At 38.9% G+C, this 26,786-nt stretch overlaps 1 protein-coding gene across 4 annotated transcripts in view; it reads right to left on the bottom strand.

The window, feature by feature from the left end:
• LOC134221373 (trithorax group protein osa) overlaps window positions 1–26,786 on the bottom strand; it is a 535,812-nt gene that overhangs the window by 46,305 nt on the left and 462,721 nt on the right. For all 4 annotated transcript variants that reach the window (XM_062700565.1, XM_062700566.1, XM_062700564.1 and 1 more), the window contains one exon: window positions 4,609–4,759. In XM_062700565.1, coding sequence (XP_062556549.1) covers window positions 4,609–4,759 — 151 coding nt within the window. The remainder of the gene's footprint in view (window positions 1–4,608; window positions 4,760–26,786) is intronic.

Genomic DNA, 26,786 nt, shown 5'->3' on the forward strand with positions numbered 1-26,786 from the left:
TGCTTCCTTCCTCTTTCTTCATTCTTCTTTTTTCACTTTTCGCTTCTCACTTATCACTTGGTTTATTGTTCACCATAACTTGTCGTAGAAAATAACGAAGGGGTTCTGAGAAAACTATTTGGATTCGGAGCAGCATCTGAGCAAAATTCGTTCGAGATTCTAAAAAAAACCGCGTGGAATTCGAAACAGAATTCGTTTGGGATTCTAAACACAAGGCGTTCAAGATTCTGAAATGGATCCGTTCGTGACTCTGCAACAATGATCGGATTCGTCAAATTTTACGATTTCATATGCTTGAAAATTAAGCTGTCAACCATCTTATGTAATCAAAAGATGCGCTATCCAAAGACCGTAAAGCAATGCTAAGACTGTTTTTGAAATTATTTTGAATTGATGAAAGTGGAAGCTAAAAACTATTTTTTTCGAGACCACTCTATCTAAATTTAGTAATTTTGTCATAAAACATTACCTATATGAGATAAAATAAATGTTTATTAAGCAAAAATGCTTAGAATTAAATTCTCTACAATTTTGTAGAATAATATGATCCCCTAACTCAAAAGATTAAAAAAATACATTTCCAAAAAATCACAAAGGGGCCACCCTAATGGCAGCTTACACCAGAAATAGATCTTTTCTTGTAGATCATATCTTCTGAAGACGTCAAAACTCTAGCACTGATGGTTTTCGAGTTATCGATTTATGTCGTGAAATTTGACGAATTCGACCATTGTGCCCTGGACAGAATCCGTTCAGAATTTTAAACAGAATCCGGTTGTGATTCTGAACAGAATTCTGGTTGAGATTTGCAACAGAATCCTTTCGGAGTTCGTTTGAAATTTCGAATAGAGTCCGTTTAGGACTCTGTTTGAGATTCTGAACAGAATCCGTTTGAAGGTTTTGAACAGAAACTGTCTGTTTTTCTGAAAAGAATTCGAATGATATTCTGACCAAAGGCCTATTGTTGATGGTCAACGTATTTCTGGAGGCAGTAATCCAGCAAAATTTCAGTTCAATTCCGCCAATACCTAACTTATTTTGAAAAATAAAAGTATTCTCATTACGGAGCTGGGATTATTTAATTCAAATTTGCTATTATCATAATCCAGAGCGATAACATCGAAGTACATTTGCTGTCGGCCTGCATAACATCTGTGACTGAAGTTATGAATTTCTTGAATATAATGATGACACTATTCACGATAAACAAATCGTGCTTCAACATCATAGTGATATGAACTTGACAGACTCCCGAGTACACCGAGATATTGGGAATGATGAAAAACTTTTCCTATAATATAATGCTTATCAATGGGCCACATGTAGTGTATTCTCAGAAAACCTTCGCGAGCCGCAGGAAAACGCTTAGAAGGCCGCATGCGGCCCGCGGGTCGCGCTTTGGGGATCACTGCCCTACACTATCCCAAATTTTCCAATAGCCCTTCTGCCACCTATATAAACATCCTTTTAGAATAGAGAATATGTGTACCAAATTTGGTTGAAAACGGTCCATAATCCTTCTTGTGTTTTTGTGGAGACGCATAGGCAAAAACAGTCTTCAAATACCAAAAAAAAAATAGCTACTAATATCCCTTCACTCTTCCTAACTGACTACAAGGACGTTGAGTCACTGAAATTTGTACACTGAGAATGCTTGAGCAATCCCAGCCAATCATTCAGTTGATTCTTTGTGCATATTCACTGATTCTGGTCAATCACAAATTAACAACCATAGATATGTATAGTGAGTCAAAGCTAAGCTATCTGGAAAACCAGGCAGATAAATAAACTCACAACTTGATTTCTAACAACGAGCTCCATCGTTGTTGTCATCAGGCGCCGATTGCAACAGGAATTCGAGATCGGCCGCGCCTAACCTAGAGGCGGAAAAGGAATCTGTAAACAAGCATTAGACTGGAACAGCGGGACATCAAAGAAATTTAAAAAAAAATCGTCCAAAAACTAACCTGGCAAAAGGTTAAGGCGATAGCTGGAAAATCGCTCAATTCTTCTGAAAATTTCTTCGCACATTTTTTCAGATGTGTTCCATCGAGAGTTCCTTAGGTATTTTTTCCGGAATTTCCAGTGAAATTTGCTGAGCTCAGCGATTCCTCCTGAAATTCTTGCGGAAACCCCTTTGCAGCGAGTTTAATAGACGTGAATCTGTTCGCATCTCAAATTCTAGCAATTTGAGCAACAGATTCTAATGTTTTATCGCTAAAGCAAATGCATTCCATTTCATTCACAAGAAAATTAAACTAGTTGATGAAACAGTAACTCTAAGCGAAAAAACTGTTCAACGATGCAATCAGGTTAGAAATTCAGGTGTTATCCTCGATCCCAAGCCAACTTTGTTGATCACAATAATCATATTACTATAAAGCATGAAATATGCTCTGATTCATTAAACGTTGTAGTTCGCATTTCAACGACCCATAAACAATAAACACACTGTATGTGACACATGTGAGACTCTTTATTGAACATTGTAGTGCCCACAGCAAGTACACAGGATTCTGTTTCTACACGATTTTTTTTCGCTCGTATTTTTGATCGTGTGACTACAATTTTTCCACCAAAATCTTTGCAACGAGTTTCAAAAAACCCTAAATAATTAAAATCACATGCGTTAAACATTTAGGATGAATGCTAAATTGAGAAAATGTAAGTCGTGTAAAACAGAATCCAGTATATGAGCATGAGCATGATGACCGTGCATTTCGTAGTTGCTACTGCGTGATCGACCAGAACAATCGCAATTGCACAGGGAACCAATGGATGGAAGCATGGGATTTGCTTTTCAACCTCAATGTGCACAGTCCGAGAGCTCTAGTATTTTGGATGGTCGATAACGGCGCTGGCCACGTCCTCACGGTCATCATGGGGATGGGAAGGAATTGATGATGCAGTCACTCGCCCACTGCAAGCCGAGAACACCTCTGCACTCGCTACGAGTTCCTGCGGAATTTTATTGGAATCTGGGGTTAGGTTTTACGGAAGAGGTTCGTCTTGGTTAACGGGTTGCCAATGTGATAGTAATGAAAGGGTGGAGTATATTCTATTTGGATGTCGAAACGAGCTTTATTGGCTCATTTCGAATTCTAACAGTTACCTGCTAGAACTAATCAAGTTGTAGGTATAGGGATAGAAGATGGAAACGGTATGAAAGCCCATTTTCAGTTCTAGCGATTGCTAGAACATGAGAAATATATGAAAAGATACAAAGTAGGAGGAGGAATGGAACGGGCCTGGGATTGAACCCACGACCTACTGCAGTAGCCATATGACCACCAAGCTCGTCGTGTAAAAACATAATCCAGTATATAGTTAAAAATTCGCTGACCACTAGTAAAATCGTCAACAGTCTTGGATTTAAAATTTGAACGATGTTATTGCACATTTTCAAGAAGTATTTCTGAAAAACTTATTTGTGACAAATATTGTTTGTCCAATAGGAAAGATTGAAATGAATCCGAGAGGTGGAAAGCCAAGTTCCATCACCGCTAGAGAGGTAGCTGTGATAGCTAGGTGTATACAAAATGATCCATTCAAGTAATTTTGTAGGATTCAGAAGAAGGAATCGTATGTTTGTTTTAAAAGACGTGCTGTAGCAGTGGGCTTGTTCATCCGGTTGCAAGCGAAGCAGACCCTGATAGCGTCGAAGAATCAGAAGCAAACACATCCGTTTGCTCAATCCCATACTAATTAGAGTATTCAGAAACGGTAAACAGTTCTGTACAGTTATTAATCGAAGTTCAAAAACATCGAAAATGACGAAATATCTTGTGTGCAGAGACCACTTGGAAAATGATTGGATCTACGATGCTGCCGAAAGTTCGCCAATTAAGGGGGGAAGCAATATTATGGCCTGGAGATGTTTTCCAGCTAACGACGTTGGTTTGATTTGATGAGACTGTGGAACTGTGTGTCGATTCATTTAAAAACAACATACTTAAAGGTGTTATTCTGCCTTGCACTGAGTGGTATGTGCCATTAAATATGGAATATTTTCGCAAATTAATGACTCAAAAATTCCACGAAAACCGTTAAACAGTGGTTTCATGCAGGTTTTTTTGTGAAAAATAGATTTAATCATGTTGTATTCAAGTATTCATGTGTTTTGCACTAACATTTGTTTTATTCTAGCGTTCTTTTTTCAGATCAATGACTATGCTCGGTTAGTTACATATGTATGTTTCGTCCAATACTGTATTAACAATATACGACGCGTCGACACGCATTTCCTGACACATTGTTCCATAAGAGAGGTCAGCTTCAAGACGTTTTGCCTCCATAAGTTTTCTGGCACTGTTTGTTATACTGTTTTAAAATGTTAATGAGTTTGATGTCACTATTTTCAGAAATTTTCAGATGACATCAACAGATGGCATCCATTTATGGCACCAACAGAGATAAAAATACCAAATCGAACATTACAATCGAAAGCTCATAGCCTGATTTGCCCTAAGGCACACAAAACCCTAATCCATAAAACCATCAGTCACTCTGAGACAAAATAAAATGTTGATCCGCTGCGAAACCGAACGTTTTACGTGATACACTGACCTACATTGGATAAAAGCACAAACAAAATGGCTATCTACTTACCAACTGCCGGCGACATAGATCGGGACCCAGAAGAACCTGTCGGCGACGGACTGGGCCTCATGCCCTGAGAATTGGGAGTACCGGGAGCAGCGGAAGCACCACCTGTTGCACCACCACTCGAGCTGTCATTACTGTTTTGACCCGTCGAATCCTGCGGAAGTGAAGAAAAAAAAGAAACCAATAAATAAAGCGAAATTAATATTTTCGATGCTACAGTTTTTATCACTATCGGTTGGGGGGGGAGGAATTCTCATTAAATTTATTATTTTTTAAAGAGTTCTGTTCCAGAAATATCTTCCTTATTAATACACACTACCGCTTCCCTACCCAACCATAGTCGGCAACTGATTTACTCGTCGTTTGGCGCCCACCGCCCACCAATATGACTCTGTTCTCCCCGCTCGGGTGGCACTTATTGTTTCAATAAAAATTTCATATTTATTTATTTTATTGCATTTGCACATGCCGACATAAATGAAGGATTTTGTTTGTGGTGTGGTGCTCACCCGGTCCGGACTCGGGCGGACGTCATTTTGAAAATTTATTTTATTCTTCTGGTTCGGACAAACAGACAAACATGACCGGGAGAGCAAGCAGCACGTTTTATGTTGGTTTTGAGCTTGGACTAACGAAAAACTGCGGTCAAGCTTTCGAGTCCTTGGATAGGTCAGACCACCATTCAAATGTTTGATATTGCATTTCGGATGATGTTACAGCCACAAATACCTTATTAGAATGTCTCTGAAATTGATTGAACGTTCATATTGACCTACTAAAATATAAATGAACTTCTTGATTATCCAATCTTTTAGTGCCAGTTAGAGGGATTGTCATCCCCGGCAATAATAATTAATCAAACTCAACTCATGTAGTGACAGCTGGACAGCCTATTTCAAAAGCAATTAGTACTATATAAAACTGCCACAAAACTAGAATCGTTACATGAATTTGATTTACATCGTTTTATTTCCTAACGAATTTTGTAAGTTTTGTTCACCTATTTGTAACAATAAGATCTTAAAAAATAAAGTTCTTGGACGAAGAACATCGATTTCTGCACAATCTGTACGTACAAAACGCCACGTCAGCTCATTAAAACTGGAGCCCCTTCCATTCCGCAAAGCACCACCAGAGCACAGCTCCCTTTGCAATAATGCAGTCAATGCACAAGGATAACGATGAGCTAAACCCCTGCTGCACCGACCGCGGATAATGCTGATGATGAAACACTCTCACCACACGTAGTACACCTGTTAGTCGGTTAGTCCCCATAGTGTGGTGGGCGCAAACATAATTTATTTCCCAATCATTTTTTTTTTCGTCTGTTTCGCTTCAGTTTTAATTTCCACTGTATTCATACAATTTTCAATATAATTATGCTGCACTCGCAAATATTTGCATTAATTCACATTTTTCGCATTTCGTTTGGCAATTTTTGTCACCACCATCCCATCCAGCAGCAACGGGACCGGCTACACCAGCACAGCCCGTCCCACTCAGGTGGGGTCATCTGGTATTAATTTCATTTTAAAAAGCGCACCTGTCAAAAGTGTTACGCAACGCGATGCGCCTATGCGATTGGTTGGTTCAAAAAAGATCAGCAGATAGCGGTGCAGCAAATTTTTATCATTATTCATTATTAATTTTATGAGAGGTGGACAGGGGATGGGACTCTGATTATATGGGTAGAACAATTGACCAAACGCTTCCGAGGTCACGCGCGTTCGATGCATATCCAGCTTCAGTGTTGCGGAGGCTGTGGCGTGAAATTCGGATTAATATCTGATTATCGGCACATAAAATGATGCACAATTGGGCCTAAATAAAAATAAATGCGATTGTAGAAGCTATTGAGGATCAGTTTTCACATTTGAATCTTGTTTCACAAAGATTTGATTTACCACTTGCATTCAATTATTATTGCGAATTGGTTAATGTGTTTCGTCTATTCTCAAAAGTCAAATAGATTTTTCATGAAATTTGTATTTTTTTTATTAACACTAAGAAACATCTAACATCTTGGAACACTTTCAACGATATCCTAACATCCCTTTTGATTTGTGTTACGACTCGCCGTCAGTACCGACCAATCCAATTAATAACTAGTTTATCAACTCAATCGTAAACCGCTCAATCGCAACTTCATTGAACCATAAATTCTCAGAGCATTCCATAGAAGCACAGTCTTGCAGCGATCGCATCGTCCCCACACGGAGCATACACGCGGGAAACAATTCCCCACAGCTCGATCCAGTCGTCGTCACCACCGCCATCACACCACACCCCACCGACACTGTGCGGCAAGCAAAGGAAATCGAGTCGAGCGAAACATGAAACGAAAAATATTGCAATAATTGAATGACGTCAATTAATGTCAAAAATGTTATAATACATCCGAGCGAACGAACGACCCCCGGACTCTCAACCAAGTGGCGTTCGTTGCTCGAGTTTCGCATCCTGTGTCGGACGTTCATCCAGCGGTATCACGACTCGGTGCGGTTGGTTCCATTCCGGCGGCCGACAGCTCGACGAGCAACGAGTGGTTTGGGACTAGATGAAATGTGGCGAAGAATCACGTTTGCCCGACGGGGGAAAATGGCACCGGTTCTCCGGGAAGAAGCAAAAAAAAAGTATGAGCAACCTTCCCGACGCTTTTTCCAAAGTCGGGCCCGACGGACACTCAATTTAGTTCTAAGAACCAGAAACGACGACGTTGTTTCCCTTCCCGTCCCCCAGTTTGGTGGAGCCACAGGACGGGGGGAGAGGATGGGAGATGGGCGAGATACCGACCGGCAGTGGATTTTATTTCGTTTTTGTTTGTAGATCCCTTTATCGGAATAGCTAAGAGATGGCAAGAATATGGGGCTGCGGTGGTTACTGTTGGGGCCTGGCCGACCTGGCATAGAACGAGGACGCAAAACCGCAACCGCACACAGAAAAAGAACAGTACATAAAAATGGGGTTTTGTTGACAGTGTGGAGTTTGTTGAAAGTTTTATGTCAAGCCGCCAGTCTTAGGACGAATGAAATTTATTACTAAGTCATTGTGTTGCTGAAAATGTTCTGTGGTGGGCAAAGGGTTGGGCAGAATGAAGCGTTATTCATTTTCAAATTCAGATATTATGCGATGATTCACTATTTGAATAAGGGCCGGTTGAATGCGATGCTTTTTAACAGACTATGATAAAGGTTACTAAGTAAGAAATCAGTAACAGTTTCTTCACGGAATCAATCTGGCCGCAAAATAGAACAGTCTCTATAATTGGATAACGTCTTCATCCTCTTCAGAGGATGTTGTGCTTACTTTGTTCAAAACGTCTAACAAATCAAGTCCCAGACGACATCTTTGCAACCATTTGCCGGTGCTCAGGATCTGTCACACCGCTTATCAGTAATTTCCCTGGCCATCAAAATAATGTTTTCCACAGATTTTTTCAAATTTGCAAAACATCATTTTCTTAATTTTTGGGATTCCAGAAGAATCTCCCATAATAGTTCAAAAGACTGTTTTCCTAGACAAATATAGGACAAGAATTTGCAGTTAAATTATTTTTCAAACCATTGAAGAACGTAGGATTTCATGAATATTTCTCGAGGAAATCACAAAAAATTCCCTTGAAAATTCAGCAAAGTTTTCTAAATAAATTTAAAAAAAAACCAGCGGGAATTCAGGAGAATGTAATAAATCATCCCAAAGAACTTTCTGCAAAGAATAGGATAAATTTCTTGTAAAAAATCAGACAAGTATTCCAGTGAAAATTTGGATGATTGTCTCGTTAAAATTTGGATAAACTTCCCGTGAACATTTTGATAAAAATCTCGTGGAAATTCAGATGAGTTTCTTGTGAAAATTTATGATGAACTTCCTGTAAAAATCAGATGATTTTTCAATGTAAATTTGGATGAATTTCTCATGAACATTCGGATAAATACGGATGAATTTCTCGTGAAAAATCGAATGAATTTTCTGTGAAAATTTGGGTTTAATGAAAATAATGAATTTCTCGTGAACATTCGGATTAATTTCCCGACAAAAGTCGGATGAATCTCAGGCGAAAATTCAATTATTTTCTAGTAAACATTGGAATGAACCTCCTTTGAGGGTTGGGACGAAATTTCGGTGGAAATTTGCATCAATTTCCCTGGTAATTCGGATGAAACTTGCCATGGAAATTTGTGATAAACTTCCGATGAAAATTCGAATGAATTTCTCGTGGTAATTTGGATGATTTTTTTTGGAGATTTGGATACATTTTCCCAGGAAATTCGGATAAATTTCTTGTTAAAATTCATGGGAACTTCCCGTGAAAATGCTGATTTATTTGCTGTCGAAATTTGGATGAACTTGCTAGTGAAGATTCAGACGATTTTGAAAATTCGATCAAATTTCATGTGAAAATTCAAATGAATTTCCCTTGGAAAATTGGATGAATTTTCGAATGAACTACCCGTGAAAATTAGTATGAATTTCTTGTGAAAAATCGGATAAATTTTTGATGAAAGTTTGGATGAACTTCCCGAAAAAATCGGGCGAACTTCACATTCGGATGAGATTCCGGTGAATTCTTGTAGAAATTTTCATAAATTTTCGATAGAAATTCGAAAGAATTTCGCGTGGTAATTCGGCTGAATATATTTTTTACAAAAATTCGAATGACATTGTTTGAATTTTCAAAGAAAATTCGGGTAAATTTCTTGTGCAAAATGTGGAAGCATTTCCCGTGAAAATTCGGATGTATTTTGCTTGGAAATAAATACAAACAAAATTTCCATCCCAAGAAATAAGCTGGTCACGAAAATTCGACCCCGTGTAAGGTTGTTTTTTGCAGACCCTGTGAGAATTCGTTTGAATTTTCTATGAAAATTCGGATGAATTTTTAATGGTAATTCGGATAATTTTCCGTGGCTAATTCGAATAAAAAAAATCAGCGGAGAAATTCTGAATAATTTTCTTTTGTTTAATTTAATGTTTAATTTTCTTTTTGAATGATTTTCATTTTCTTTAGAAGATAGAAAAATTCGTAAAAATTACAAAGAATTTCAAAAGAAAATAACAAAGAGTTTCTCTCCGAAATTTCAGGAGTTTTCCTGGAAAAATCCGGATACTTTGCTTGTGAAAATACGTTTCAATTTTTGTTGAAATTTTTGCAATTTAAAATTTGGAGTTCATCTGACAAATTCCGAAAAATTCAACAGAATTTCTGTTGAAAATTTTGAATGAAAATCTTCGTGAGAACCAAAAATATTCCGGTGGAAAATCAAAGAATTTCAATTTATTTAGATTTATTTATTAGATTAGTTCGGTTACTTTGTTGTTTATCGCAATATTCCAATAATAGATGCAAAAAAACAGACCTTGTCACGCCACCCTGCCAATTGCTGCCGTTGTTTCGCCAAGCAGTGTTTTTTTTTAAGAAAACTATAATCCAATTTCTAAATAATGTAAAAGCTAATGTTTTTTTTAATTTTCTACATTTTATACTCTCCCTTGCTCGATATTAAAGGGACCAACACATTTATATTTTTTCCCAAAATATTAAACACTTTTCATAACGCTAAGAAATATGGTTTAGGGTCATTTGGCCAAACGCCGATTGGTCAAATGCCGTTTGGTCGAATAGTTTAAAAAAATCTTCTTATGATGTTCGAAATGAATATGAAAGTGAGAAATAAGAAGTCAGAAATGAAATGATCAAAGTGAGCACAGAATAGTGAGATATGAGTACTGAGAAATAGAAGTGAACTGAGTAGAGAGATATGTGCAGTAACAAGTCAGAAATACAAAGGAACAAGTAAATAGTGAGAAGTGTGATGTGATAGTTGTGAAGCGAGAAGTAGGAAATGAGTAGTGTGGCGAACATGGTGAGATATAAGACAGGAAAATGAGAGAAAAGGTGAAAAATAATAAAGAAGAAGGAAAAAGGTAAGTGAAAGAATATGAATAAAGGAGAAAACAAAGAATAAGGAAGAAGAAAGACAGAAGATTGAAGTGGGAAGAATTAAAAAGCAAAAAGAAGAAAGAAAGAAGGGGAAAAAAGAAGGAACGAAAAATAATACAGATAACGGAAAAAGGAAAAAAAAACAGTAATAAAAGAAGTGGGAATCTAGGGCTGGTAGCGGTTAATTCCGTCCAAAATAGCGACTTTAGTGTCCGACACTGTCGAAAAAAGGGATTAAATAGTGACTTTCAGGGTTCAGGTACAAAAAATCGCGTTGACGGAGTGGCCTCTCAGGAGCGTACACATTTAGCTGAGTTAGCAGAGCAGGACAGTCGATATCTCCCGTAAGTAGCTTCCCTGCAAAAGCGGCTTGAGCAATTGACCGTCTTACCTGCAGCGGTTCTATTTGCAGAAGACGGCAACGTTTTACGTACGGTGGCAGGTTCATCGGGTCGCGCCACCTGAGGAACCGAAGTGCATATCCAACCAACTTTTTTTGAATAGCTTCTAGTCAGGCGATCCAGCTGACGTCCCAAGTAACATTTTTGGTTTTATAACGGTCTACAAAACCATAATTTACTCTTCATGGCTATCATAAAACCAGCATAAAACTAAAATGTTACTGGGGGTGGAATGGGCTCCATACGACAGCATTCGACTCCAAAATCGATCGTACCAGCGAACAGTAGAGGGCTTTGAGACAAAATGGATCGCGGAACTCGTCTGCTATTTTGAACATACAGCCCAATTGTCGGTTGGCTCTGGCGATTATGTCGTTGTAGTGAACTCGAAAGGTAATCCCACGGTCCAAGATAACGCCGAGATCCTTCAAGTGCTGCACTCGGATAAGACTACGTCCAGAAAGGCTATAGTCAAAGATGTTCTTGCGGTGGTACGAAGTGATGTTGCATTTTTCGATACTCAGACACAACAAATTACGCGAACACCAATCTGCGAAGGTATGCACCATATGTTGTAGCTCCAAGCAGTCCGTGTCACATTTTATTAAATTTTCGTGTCATCTGCGTAAAATAAGCGTCAGCCGGCAGGTAGCAACAGCGAGACATCGTTTATGAAAAACGAGAAAAGCAAAGGGCCAAGATTACTGCCCTGCGGAACTCCCGAGTTGTTGCAGAACGCTTCCGACTCCGACAAACCTATCTTGACCCGTACCGAGCGGTTCATCAGGTAGGACCGGAACCAAAGCACACAGCTTCATGAAACGGCAAGCTTCTCCAATTTGGCGAGAAGGATTTCATGGTCCACTGTATCAAATGCCGCCTTCAGGTCCATATACGCAGCGTCAATCTGCCACCCCAAATCCATGCAGCGCAAACAGCTGGAGGTGAAATTGCACCAGATTCGTTGAAACTGATCGCTTTGAGTGAAATCCGTGTTGATCGGTTTTTAGAGCAGGAAAACAGTGACTTCTGCACAATTATTTCGAACAGCTTTGAACAGTCGCATAAAGAGGTGATTTCGCGATAATTCAGGATGTCTCGTTTGTCTCCTTTATTTGTAGTTTGGAACATATAAGAGAATTTTCAACGGACGGGAAATTCGCATTGCTGAACCGATAGATTAAAAAGCTTACCTAACGGAGCAACTCGAGGTACACACTTAAAAATTTTCGCTGAGATCTCAGCATTTTTCGTTTATTTTCCCGAGGTGGGCACCGCCGAGTTTCAGCAAACACGATTTTTGCCGAGACCTCAGTAAAAGTGAAGCTTCATTTGCCAAGATACGGTAAATATTTTTCCGAAAATCAGCAATAAACCAAATTTTCTGCTGAAGTTCAGCTCTGAAATTTACTGAGCTACAGCGGGGCCGATTTTGCCGAGCTCGAGAAACAAAAACTTAGTGTGTAAGTATGAGACACTGATGCAATTTAATGGAATAGTTCGTCTTATGACAAATGAAATCTGATAAGTTTGTTTTATTTTATTTTTTTGTCTTTATTAGCGAGACTTGCAGCCCAAGGCTAGCTCCCATCGTAGATTTTTTTTTATTCTTTTTAATATTAATTTTTGTATTTTCCGCCTCTTTCACCACTGGAAAAACACAATTTAAGGCAAGTAAGGTGCAATAATGTTTAATATGGGTTCGAAAAATCTTCGCTTGTGTGTGAAAATTGCACGTTTTTATGACAGAAATTTATTGACATAGATTGATTTTGAAAAAAATAAAAGCTTGTTAGTTTTGGGTAGGAGAAAGGTGGGGCAAAATCGTCAATGCTGATTATGACTTAAGTGAGCATTATTTTCACATTATTATTACGAGGGATGTTACACAATAATGTAAAAGTGTTATACAACTGACAACGCACTCTGTCAACCTTACTTGTTGGAACATTGATTTTAAGATGTATTGGTTGAAATTAGAGTTTTCTTATAATTTCATGATTGCATAATTTCAGGTTTGAAGCCTAAATTTCTCGTTTTTCAGCACAAATTGATATTTACCAAGATTTCTATATAACCATAGCATATCCTGACTTACTCGAAAAATGTGACCCGCCACCAGGCCTGTATGAAAGGAATAAGAATTAAGTTAACAATTTTCAAGTTCCACATCTCACCTCGCTTCTCATTTCTCACTTCTTACTCCTCGATTCTCACTTCTCACTTCGCTCTTGTCACTTCTCCTATTTACTTCTCATTTTTAACTTCTCACGTTTCACTAATCACTATTCACTTCTCACTTGTTTCTTCTTACTTCTCACTCCAAATTTCTCACTTCTAACATTTTTTCAAAGCAAAGCTATAGTGATTTTTCAAGTATTACATAAAGTTGATCACTTCTCACTTCTCATTTTTCACTTTTCACTTCTCACTTCGCACTTATCACATCGAATTTCTCATTTTAAACTTCTCACTTCGCACTTTTCACTTCTCATTTTTCATTTTTCAGTTCACTTCCTACTTCTCACGTCTTATGAGATGTAAGAAATTTCTCAATCCTCGCATCTCGCTGTATTCTTCGTGTAATAGTAACTACTTACTTCTCATTACTCACTTTTCACTGCTTGCAATACTGCCGTTATACGCATAACTGTCCAATGTACATAGGAAACCCCAGCAAACATGGGACAAATATGCGTATGACGGCAGAATAGTTTTTCAACTATTCGACCAAACGGCACTCGGGAAAATTAACCGTTCGGTCAAACGGCATTTGGCCAAACGACATTCGACCAAACAGAATTCGGCCAAATGGGAACTGATTCTGACAACATCGAGTTAGCGAGGTGAAAATGCCTTGAGAAATTGCTTTGACTTAGAGAATATCGACTTACGGAGGGAACGCAGTATGGTAGATTCAAGGGACTGAATTCTCGCTTAACTTTTCAAAAGGACCTAAGTAACATTTTTTCATGAATTAATTTGAATAGCGCAATCAATAGAACAACATGAAAGCTATTGATTGCTGTATTCAAATTAATTCATGAAAAAAATGTTACTTAGGTCCTTTTGAAAAGTTAAGCGAGAATTCCATCGAGTAAAGAAAAATATCGAGTTAGTAAGAGTTCACTGTATTGATCCTATGAACACAACTAAATGTAAGGCAGATGGGTATGTTTCTCTTTTATGAGATTTTTCAGCAATAAGCAGACATTTTCTCATAAAAAAAACCTGATTAATCCCCTTAGCGGTATAGGGCTTTTTCGCTCACTATGAGAATTGTATTTTGGTCATAACTTCTGGCCAATTTCCGATATGGAGCAGGATTTCTCGTAGAATGGAACTTAATGCAAACAAACTCTCTGTTTATTCACTCTAACGCAACGCCAAGCAATTGTGAATATGAGGAAAAATACAATAATGCAAACTTGGATAACATAAAGCTTAAATTAAATGCGATTAGTTGGCAGTCAATCCTGAAAAGAGAAAAAAATATGGAAAATGCCAGTGGTGCATTCTACAAACTAGAATTGGATATTATTAATGAAGAAGTACCATGAAGAAAAAAAGACGCCACAAAAATTATAAAAAGCATAGCACTAATGAGAATCTACAAGCTACAACTATATCTTGGCATTTGTGATCAACTAACTTTGCACTCTACCCTTGAAGAGTATAACAGAAAAACAGAAAATAAAAATAAATCATGGCCAAAGAACTTCTTTAGCTGTGTTGAGACTAAAATGAAAACAAACAATTTTCCTACAAGAATGGAACTAGATGAAAAAGTTTCTGAAAATTTAGAAGAGATATGTAGCATGTTTTGGGCCCTCCTTAGCCGTAAGACGCGTGGCTACAAAGCAAGACCATGCTGAGGGTGGCTGGGTTTGATTCCCGGTGCCGGTCTAGGCAATTTTCGGATTGGAAATTGTCTCGACTTCCCTGGGCATAAAAGTTTAATCGTGCTAGCTACATGATATACGAATGCAAAAATGGTAGCCTGGCTTAGAAACCTCGCAGTTAATAACTGTGGAGGTGCTTAATTAATACTAAGCTGTCCCAGTGTGGGAATGTAATGCCAATAAGAAGAAGAAGATGTAGCATGTTCGATTTTTTCCAAAACTTATACACAACATTTTCAGAAGATGATCGCGACTTCGATTATTTTTCATTTGTTCCTCCATTTTCAAGTGTTGTTAGTGTGAGTCGTATTGCTGTAAATTACATTTAAACAGGTTTGAAAAATGTGGACGCCATCAGTACTTGATGGAGTTTTTTTTTTAAATGATTCACTTGAGTCGGGGGTCGGGGTATCTAAAATTTAGAAGGAGTTATTTTTGATACCTGTTTACAAATCCGGAATGTTCAAATGTTCGAAATTATTTTGGGGGGTTGCTTCAATTTCCTGCATTCAAAAGTTGTTTGAGTCGACAGTCAATAAAACAAAAATGTTTTGCCAACTAAGGAATAGAATAAAAAAACTCACAACATGGATTTTTCAAAGGACGCTCGACCTGTAGGAATTCGTAAAAAAAATTCAAATGGTCACATTGTATATAGATTTCAGCAAAGCGTTTGACGTTTTGTAACTGGATTAAATAGTATTTAACAAATCGTAAAAAATTGTAAGATGACAAAGAAAAACGACCGAAAAGGTTGACATCTGGGTCCTCTCCTTTTTATTTTATTCGTGAACGACGTTTCTTGTATTTTTTTTATGGAAATTTGAAAACTCTTGGCCCAATGAATCGGATGATGGCTCTTGGCAATGAGCGTTGTGATACAATTGACTTGACCATGTCTCGCGACAACCTAAAACAAATATTAAATCTGTACGATCAAATGGATTAGAGACACACACAACTCGTCACAACTCGTCAAGCTGATTATCCGGGCCTTCTATGAAAAGTTTGTTTTTGGAGTGAACATGCCTTTCGGAACACTTACGAGAAAGGCAAAAAATGAATTAGAAATAGAGAAGTTCTAAGAAAAAAAATATTCGAAAAATAGTGCTTGATGAGTTGACCGAGCCTGATTGAAGTATCATGAAGCATTAATACAATCGATGGTTTTTGAAGTTCCTCTGAATAGTTTTTGAGTAGCGAGAACGTTCTTTCTCATAATGGACTCAGGAACGGTTACATCACCAAATCGCTCTTGTATGCTGTATACGATAATTACGAATTGCCCAAAGCACCTGAGACGGCGGCGCAGCTCATCCCCATCTACCAACCATTCCAGACTGTAACGAAAGCATTCGGAAGAGCAAATAAGCCAATCAGAAAAGCACTCGGTAGCAAAGCAAGTGCGCCAGTCCCTACAGATGAACCAAAACAACCCAAGCAAAAACAAAAGTGCACCATGTGTACTGCCAGCGCACTTATCTCCTATGGGGTGGGATTCAGCAACAAGATTTCTCGTTGCTCATAACGAGCCTCGACCCGACCGTCAGCAAACCGGCATTCCACCACACTCACCGTTACGTTTTGAACACTGCTGCTGACTGCTGCTACCGTCGACTGCTCTTTGGTCTGGCACATGGTTCCGTTCTTTTACAAACGTGCACCTGACCATCGCCACACTGCACCGTACTTTATTGCCTTACATAGTTGCAGCCAGCAGTAGGATATCCTTTGGAAAGAGGTGAATACAAACTACAGGAGAAAGCACACAAAGTACGTTATTGACAGTGACAACGACGGGGACGATGATGATGATGTTGCATCTGTTCGGGTTCTAATTGAATGACAAAATATTTTCGTCCCAGGTAAATGGAATGGGTCAGATGGAAACAATTAGTTTAATCAGTTTGTATGACTGCTTGAAATGTTCTTCAGATGAAGAATTACGCAGCAAATGCAATTAAAATATTCCAAGTAATAGTATTTACATCACAGGGTCATTCCTTACTTTCATATTTAATTACAATTTTGGAAAATTTGGCAGGCGTCATATGCTTTACATTAAAAAGCATTCCTCCTATCAGAAAGCATTATTCATACTTGAAAGCAAACATGCAAACCGGCAACTTTTTGTCAGAATGTAAAAAATGCGCCTTGATCCGATAGCCGGAAACCCAACCCTCAACCACCTCCATTTAATTATAACGAAAAATATGCACCGAAGGCATCAGCAGCAGCAGCAATGTTCAGCGCAACAAGACACCGCGTCGTTCGACCATTTGTTCGTCGAGTTCCCCTTCACTCTCGGAATAAGTTACTGTCATCCGATCATTTTTTATCTAAACCCTGTCAAATTAAAAATCCCCTACAAAAGTCCTGACATTGTGCACACAATATCTGCCTCAGCAACGACGAATCTGTTTTCCTTTGCTTCGCCCTTCAACTTCAAATGCAGGCTAACGACAGTCGAGAATACAATATTCGACTAAGTATGGAACGACGTCCGACGTTTCCCTCTTCAAATTCACCACCCAAAAAGTCGTCGTCGTCGTCGTCGTTGCCGTCATTGAATGAAAAGTACGGCCGCGGCGCGGCAGTCACATTCGCAACATACAATTTTCTGTGCCAGAGCCTGTTTGCCTTCAGCCGGAACCCCGAAGGGAACGGACGGACGGAAGAACGCCAGGACGAACCCGAAGCACTAAAATATTCTCTTTTATACCCCGGACCGGGAGAGCTTGACACGCGGCATGTACGCCATATATTTATTTTATAATACTCTGAAAAATTGAACTGACGTTCGAATCGCTCGTTTCCATCCCATCATCCACAATCCACGCCACGGCAATCGTATAATGCCGCACTGCGGCGGGCGGGAGGAGCGGGGAACGACAACGACTGCTCGCGCAAACAACGGAGAGTTATCGCGCACATATTCTGAAAACTTGCCTAACCTCGTGCACCGTCATCAACACGGGCGAGCCGAGCGATTGAGTAAGCGAACGAGCGCGCAGCAATTCGATCGAGCTAACAACCCAACGAAGGCACCGACATAGTAACGCGTCTTACGATGCGAAAAAAGATCCCCTATTGCTGATATACGGCTTTGAAAGTGATTAAACGAGCTCCGCACTGCTTTTTACGTGCAGCGAAGGCCGGGCGCACAGTGACGCGCCAAGCGTTGCGGCACGCATTCGAAAATAGCACAAAATGCATTTTTTTTCGCTTGTATCGCCCTCACGTTCACTGTGTAGCCACCCTAAACGGCAGAAACCGAGGAATAGGGCAGGGGGCGACAAAAACGATTCTCTGGTGACTCGATTCCAACACGGACGAGCAAATGAACGAACCAACGGTCTGCCCCCTTGTCAAGAGTATTATACGAGCCCAAACAACACACGGACCGGACGGACGGGAACGGATTCAACAGAAGGCAGCACAGGATGATGATTGCGCAGCGGAACGGTGCAGCGGGGAGAGTACACACAAAACTCGATGTGCTGTGCACGGATGCTCGTTCGCTCCGGCATCGACCGACTAATGTGGTGTGCTCTGTGCTCTGTGTGTCCCGGCCCCGGCCGGACGGACTTTGTGTGTTCATCGTTCGAGAGCTCCGGTGTCTCGGTACGATATGTATGGCAAAGAGCACCGCACAGTGGGATTTCGATGCTGGTATGGGATGTGGGAATTGGACAGAAATGGGAAAGATGCTCGCAGAAAGGAATAAATAATGATGTTGATAATCGTCGATCACAAATTTAAATGAGTTAATCAAAAGTAAATAATGCCTTTATGAACAATTGAATCAGTCCTTATTTTTTTAACAGGTGTTCGGAAAATGTGATGTTTTGTAACCGTTAATTTTAGAGCAACGATGGAATTAAAAAAATGGCTGCTACGCATTGGTCACCCTGACCCTTACCACGTATTTTTGAAAGTACCAATCCCAAAAAAATATGATCATCAAACCTCAGAATAATTTTCAATACATGTTGTAACCCAGCAAAGATGAAAAATTAGTTTCCGACTTCCGTTGCATAAGATTTGTGCCCTTTAAAGCGTAAAGTGGACATGATATTGAGGGTGGTTTACCTTAAACGTATGTGTAACATACTGCCAAAATGTATGGTCAATCAAAAGACTTCTAGTCAATTTTTTTTAAAACTTTGCATTTACGTGGAGCACAGATTTTTTGATTTCAGTGAAACAAAACGAATTATGGCAAATTATGCTAGAACATGGTTTTCTGACGAAACTTATAATGCTGTTTCGCGTAACGTTGGACGGATCGAAATCAAGTGTAAGGGATGCGGACGAAATTTCGACATAATTTGTAACTTTAGATGGTTTGAAACAGGGCAATGTACTCTCGAATCTACTGTTCAAACTAATACTAATGCTTCAAACTAATCGTTCCTAAGATTAGGAGAGCTGATGTGCAAAGAAGCGGTACCAATATCACAAGGCATCTGGTTGCGTCGCATGAATCGCGAGTTATTTTTTTCATCTTCTTCTTCATTCCAACTGAAACTTGACCTTCTTTTCAACGTAGTATTCTACTAGCATTTCCTCAGTTATTAATTGAAAGCTTTTCTAAGCCCGTCATTGCAAGATATTGAATCTTGTGTGGCAAGTACAATGGATACATTTTTTTCCAAGAAGTCGCGAATGTTTGCCACCCGTAAAAATCCTAGACCAGACCGAGAATCAAACTCGTCATCTCCGCATTGGCAATTCTACGCCTTTGCACCCAAGGCTAACTGGAGACCCCAAGCATGAGCTATACCAGGTGCATAAATGGACGAATAGTGTTAAGCTTATACAACACGGCAGACCACAGTGAGCTGGACATGTTGTTCGTATGCCGAAAGAACTTTAAACGAAGTTAATATTCAGTAGCGAACCCGGATGATGCCTTAGGCTTCGTGGGAGGCAGCGTACACGATGTTTTTTTGCAATTAAAGAGGGCCTGAGGGCGCTGAACTTCTGGAAGCGATTGGCTTAGGAGAGGAGAAGGATACTCCATTCGGCGTTGGCTCATGGGAACGGAGCTGTAGACCATCAAGTATCAAGTAAGTAAGAGCACAGCTATATAGACATGAAAAATATGAATAACTAATGGGCCTTGTCTACCGTTCTATTGTTTATATCTATAGCTTTCAATGAGATGTCCAGGTCTGAGATGTTCACTACATAGCAAGTTTTTTTTCAGCATCTATGAGTAATAATCCAGGTTTTCATCAAGCTTTCTGTAATTTTGGTTTTGCATATGAATAACTATTATTACATGTTATTACACATCACAATTATCAAGATAATGCCTCACATTTGATAGTACGCCAAAATATTCGATCTATAACTGCCGATTTGCAACCAATTATAAACAATAGCTGGCTGCTCTAAAAACTTATTTACTTCCTTTCGCATTCGCAACAAGCAACAACTGACCCCTATCTCAAGTTTATCAGTTCTGGTAAATAAGGAAGCAATACCTCAAGTAATAACTTACAGGGCTACCACTCTAGTCGAAAAAATAAATTCCAGGGTTTTCCTGGTAGATTTTCCAAAATTTCCCGGAAAAGTCCATATTATGTAAAAATGTATGTTATTTGAGCTAAGATATAATAATAGTTTCTTGGTATATAAAATGCACAGCACCATTTGTAAGTATTGCGTTCTAACATTATACTCGCTGTTCTAACTCAATACCAAATTTTCAAAACGACTTATCTGCTTTTGTAAACAAAGATTCAAACATCGATTTGACGAATCTGATAGCACTCCCACGCAAATCAGCACCGCCAACACATAGGTGAAGGCTTCGGCTACCTGCTGATGATGTTGGTTTGCGTTGGAGTGCTATCAGATTCGTCAAATCGATGTTTGAATCTTTGTTTACAAAAGCAGATAAGTCGTTTTGAAAATTTGGTATTGAACTGTTGTTTTGTTCAAAAAGCTTTTAAGATATTGATTGCACTCTAGAACTTATCTGACCATACTCTAGGAAAATAATGAAAAGCGCATATATAGGGAAAAAATATAAAAATATTACAAAATGGTTTATTGATGAGTCATGATTCATTTTTATCTAAGTAATGTTCATATGTCTAATGTTTTCTACCTTCTCGCATTGATGGTCTAACAGATCCAACAGCCTGTTTGATCTAACAGTCTTTTGTTGTAAAAAGCAAGCTAGGGCTTAAGTTTCAGTAAACCTATATCTTCTAAAAGGAGCATCAGCTGTTCTGTACTCGCAAAGATCTTATATTTTCGCAGCATCTTTGATAAATATTTCTTAGGCGTACCTGAACTGTCCGTTTTTTTATTTCAAATTGATTGTGAAATAAAGATATGAAGGGGGAACAGTTTAGTAGGTCAAAAATGCAGCAAATTGCAGTATTGGATGACAAGCAACTGGTAGCTGGAAATCTGCATAAATTGCAGGAAACTCCGAAAGGAATTCCGATGTTATTTTACTAAATTGTTTCAAAGCAATATTTACTTACAAAATCGCAGTTTTGCATTTAGATGTTTTTTTTTTCGATCAATTATCATAATTTATTTCCGGGCCATCCTGAATAACACGAGAGGGAACTCTTTAGTTATATGATATTCAGTTATCAGTTAAAAAAATTTGACGAATACCTCTAACATACCTAAACAAGGTATTGATTTAGTATTCAATATTTCCTGAATACTTGCTGAATACCTCATGTTGGTATTATTAGCTTGGTATTATAATAACTAAGTTTATTATTTATTTAGTCTTTTTATTTATTATTTATAAGTTTGGCTTGATTATTATTATTTATTGTTATTTTACGTCTTCTTATACAAGGCCTTCCAATATTTCAAGAATGTAAAGAGTAGTGGGTACCTCGGTCAAGTATTTTGAAAATGTTCTCTCTTGCCCGGAAGGCTTATAATAGATAGTGAATCGTATGACGTATACTTTTTAGTAAATCTCAAAGCTTGTAGTATTCACTCAGAAGCGAAATCCACAAAGTAAACTTCATGTTTGATATGCATGAAAAAAATAATTTTGTCTTTAAGATATTTTATTTTTAAGGTTTGTTAGACATTATGCGTAGATAAAAAAATAAAAAATAAATAAGCTTTGGTAAGAGATTCGATAGATGGGATTCTAATTCTGATCTTCGAAGTATTTTTTTCATTTCGTGAACAACCCGGCGTACCAAAAGTTAACACTATCCATCGCGCACTAATAATGTTCTCTTCGAAGCAGTTTTTTTTCATATCGCGGACGACCCGGCGCATTGCTGATTAAATTCGTCTCATTCATTTGAACGTCAAATTGTAAATCTAGTCGGTCATTTTTTGCCCCTTTTTTCCATGCCGTCAATTGTCAATACACGTCATTCGAAAAAATGAGAAATCGCAAGAAAAACATATTTCAACAAATGTATAATTAAAGCCGAATTGATATTTGTGTCAATTGTGGTAGAGATTACTCCATAAATTTGATTACGGCAAATTTGCAAACTGACATGATATGCACTGAAAGACAATCGAATGCATGCGTTTCCTGCTGTCAACTGAATAGATTGGAGCTAGTTAATTGACATTTCTGTATTCAATTGAGATCTACGTAGGCTAAGTTTGCATTCGGGTCAAAAAGTTCAATCGACATTGAGATTTAGATTTCACGGCACTGACCCGGTGTACCAAACGTTAACACGATCCATCGTGCACTGATCAATTATTTGTTCTTCGAAGCAGATTTTTTCACTTCGCGGACGACTCCGAAATCATTTTATGGCGAATCACCGAAATCATACGAATTCTTCAATAACTGCATTCACAGATGAATCATTCCCTCTTCATAATATTCCGAGATCAACGCTCTCAGATATGCCATCCCTAACTTCAACACGAATCAACATTGTAGTTCAACATTCCGATACGAATTTGAAGCTTGTCATTAGCAACCGTTGCGACCGATGACACCGTGGATGAATTAAAGTCCACGATTTAATCAAAAAGTGCCTGATGTGAAATGCTTCGTGTCTCCTCGAAGAAACATTACCACTTTGCATTATGTGACATTCAAAGTTGTTGTAGATGCACAATAGCAAAATCCTGTACTGAACTCATCGAACTGGTCAACTGAAGTTCGATGCCGTGAGTTTAAAAATCCAGCATGGAGGGCCTCAAATATAATAATACAGCTGGCATAACATTTATAATAGCTTTGGATTTTTTCTTATCCTTATTATGGTGATTCCCGTCATCAAACTAACGCACTCCAAAACATGCTCACTAACAAAATCATGGCCAAACAAGGAACACTCCTCGATTCGACTACCGTTTTTACACAAGAAGCTCTTGATGCGGATCAAGTTCGCATGGATGCTAACAACGTTCCTGTTCGTCCCCAGTCGATAATCATCTGTTCGTCAATGCTGAAATGGTTGAAAATACTTGCTGCTCAATTAAGGCGTCAAGGAGTTTCGGACCCCATGGTAATCCTGCATTTGTTCTGAAGAAGAGCTCGGAAAGTTTATCAAAACCTCTCTCAAAACTGTTCAATCTATCGCTTCGAAATGGAACATTCTCAGATCACTGGAAAAACTCCTGTTTACAAAAAAGGTAATAAACGGAAGATCAGCAACTACCGTGGTTTATCCGTTTTGTGTGCAATTTCGAAAAAGTAGTTTATAACATCATGTTTCATAACTGTCGTGATTACATCTCTGCACATCAACATGGATTCATCCCGAAGCGCTCAACAAGTACCAATTTGACCTTTGCTCTGCTGGCTGGAATCTTATCTATGCGGTCGTGAAATGGCCAGTAAGACTGGTGATTCCATCTCATCATACTTTTTTGCGACTTCAGGTGTACCACAAGGTAGTCACTTAGGGCTGTTAATTTCCCTAGTTGAGATATCAACGACGTCCATCAGCTTATAGAATCATTTAAGTTGTCCTTTGCCGACGATTTCAAACTTTACTGGATTAATGGCGCCTCTGACGCTTATTTCTTGCAAACTCAGCTTGAAGTGTTCATCGAATGGTGTGAGATAATTTGTATGGTACTTAGTGCTGACAAATGTTCAGTTATTTCATTCTCACACAAACGCTCCTCGATCGACTACTGCTACAAAATTAGAACAACAAATCTTAAAAAAAGAAAGCGTCATTAACGATGTTTCATGTCCTCCAAAGCTTTTAAGATGCTTGGTTTCATCTTCCGCATATCAAAAGACCTCAGGAATATCCATTGTTTGAAAGCACTGTATTGTTCCTTGGTAAGATCAATTCTGGAATTCTCTTCTGTTGTTTGGGCACCATTTTACAAATACAGTATCTTGCGTATCGAGACAATCCAACGCAAATCTGTTCGTTTCGCGTCATGGCATCTTCACTGGCATGATCCAAACAATCTACCAAATTACCAAAACCACAAGTTCATTGGGTTAGAGTTGTTGAGTGAGCATCCAGGGCTTTATTTATCTCCGACCTTCTACAATCAATTGACATTTGCTCTCGCTTTTGAACCTTAATGTGCCTCGTCGTCAAATTGTTAGCATGACCCGTATCTTCAATCGATGTGCTACTGAATTTGACTTTCACCTATTTCGTTCCAATCTTCCGAAAAAGTTTTGCCGAATACTTGCCGCTGCTAACACAAATACCTTCTGATAGATAGTTAGTCTGGATATTTAATTTAATTAAGGATTCTCAAATTGTAAAAATTGTTATAGAATTAAGACATAATCATTGGCCAACTAAACTTTATGATCTGACATCATAGATTCATAAGATTGTTCTGTGATAAGTAAGTGATGATACCTCAATGAGATTTCGCCAACGGCGCTACAAGTCAACGCTGTGGCTAAAAGTAATGCCATAATAAAGTTAAAATAAAATAATGTTTTTTTTTCCTACGCTGACAGTTCGAATCTTTCAAATCTAGAGCCAGCTTTGGGCTGAAAACGTCTATTATAAAGACAATAATGATATATTTTAAATCTACCAACGGGTTTCCTTTGGGTGCACTAAGTATTCTATTAAAATTTAACATCTCAAAATGGCTATACCTGCCATTAGGAATACGAACCTATGAAAAAATAAACAGTTATGCAAAAACATTCAGCACAAAGAAAAAAAAAAGTTTATTATCAGTTTTCATCGATTGTAAATATCCAAATTTATATTTGAAAAATATAGTTGTATAAAATAATTACCATAAAAGCTACAATTTCAACATTCAATTTATTTCATCGAATAGCGGGTCATTTTTATTGAACCTTCAGCCTCTGGGGTCGTCTATTGGAAAACTGTGTGCTGCAGTTAGTTAACCACAATCCTTAAAGGTACAAGGCGATTTTTTTTAGAAATCGTCGCAAATATTTTTAACGTAAACAACCATTAAAATCATTAACATTAAACGTATTTTCGGTTTGTTGTTTTAAAATAACATTGCGCATTTAAGGGTTAAACCTTTATTTTTCTTCGAAAACCAAGACAAAATATTGTAATGTCATTTAAAGATTCATCATATATTCAGAAATTACATTAGTTCTGCTTCTACAATGGTTTCAAATAAGTTATTTCCTCATAATTTATACACGTTCATTCCTGCTTACAAAATATAGACACGAATTATATAATTGCAAGCCCATTGCCGATTCAACGCATTTCATTCCCACTGTGCCGAACGTGCGGTGTCGAGCCGGGACCCGGACTCGAGTCTCGAGCATCGAGCACCGTAGCACCACCATCGCAAAGCACACGGCTTTCGTACCGCTGACTGTGATGTTCATTGCTAATGCGGCCTCCTCCTCCTCCTCCCCTGCTCCTGCTCGATTCATCAGAAACTCATCCCCTACGACCAACCACACCTCGCTACACACTTTTATATTTCACATCCCATCCTGGTTTCGTTCCAGCCCTCTCTCTCTCTGCCGTCAGTCGAGGCAACGTTCGACTTGACTCGCTCGGATCATGAATTGCTGCTGCGATGGCAAACAACCATCGCATCGCATCGCCCGGTCCGTCCCAACCAGCTAAAAGCGAGAGGAATGAGTCGAAGCGCGATGGTAAAAAGCAGCAAAGCATGCACAAAGAAATGTGTTTATGAGCCACTTCTCTCGAACGACCGGCTGAACCCTGATGCTTAATAGCAGCAGCAAAGCAAGCAGCAGCAGCGGCAACAGCAGCCACAGCACCGCGTTGTTGTAACAACCGTACCGAAGACGACGACGAATTTACAATACGACGTCGTCGTCGTCATCGCCGCCGCCGTTTTCTTGGTTGCGATGAAACGTTTTTTGTTCCTAGCCCCAGGCTAGGTCGGCATTACACACAGAGTTTGTGCGACTGTGACTGCCTATGGTGGAGCCATCCGTGGTCGGTACCCTCGGAAAATAGCACCGACTACCGCCGCACGGGATGACGACTCACCGCACTACGGTTATTAGGAGGGCTACGGGGGGCTGCCTGATGGGCGGGTTTGATATTGGGATGAGTATTGCTTCGGAGGAAATGAATAAGAAAATGAGTATGATTCATTTTTTACTACATTCATATTTTGCATACTCCTTTCTACACTAACATTTTTCTGAAATTATTGAATGGTCGAAAGTCGAAAGGTCGAAAGCACAAAAGGGTCGAATGACAAAAAGTCGATAGGGTTAAATGGTCGGAAGGGCCAAAACGTCGAAAATGACAAAAGGTCGAAAGGACAGAAGGCCGATCAAGAACAAGTTGGGCGTCATCTCATCAATCAAAGGTGAAGAATGAGCAATTTTCAAAAAAGGAGTACCCGTTTCAGCTTCTTGTCCATTTCGACTATTTGTCCTGTTCAACGTTTTGACAATTCGACCTTCTGTCCTTTTCGACCATTAGTCCCTTCGACGTTTTGTCTTTGTCGTCATTTTGTCACTAACCCTGTTTTTCGAGTTTGATACAA

The sequence above is a fragment of the Armigeres subalbatus genome, chromosome 3, assembly GCF_024139115.2.
Source record: "Armigeres subalbatus isolate Guangzhou_Male chromosome 3, GZ_Asu_2, whole genome shotgun sequence".
NCBI lineage: Eukaryota > Metazoa > Arthropoda > Insecta > Diptera > Culicidae > Armigeres > Armigeres subalbatus.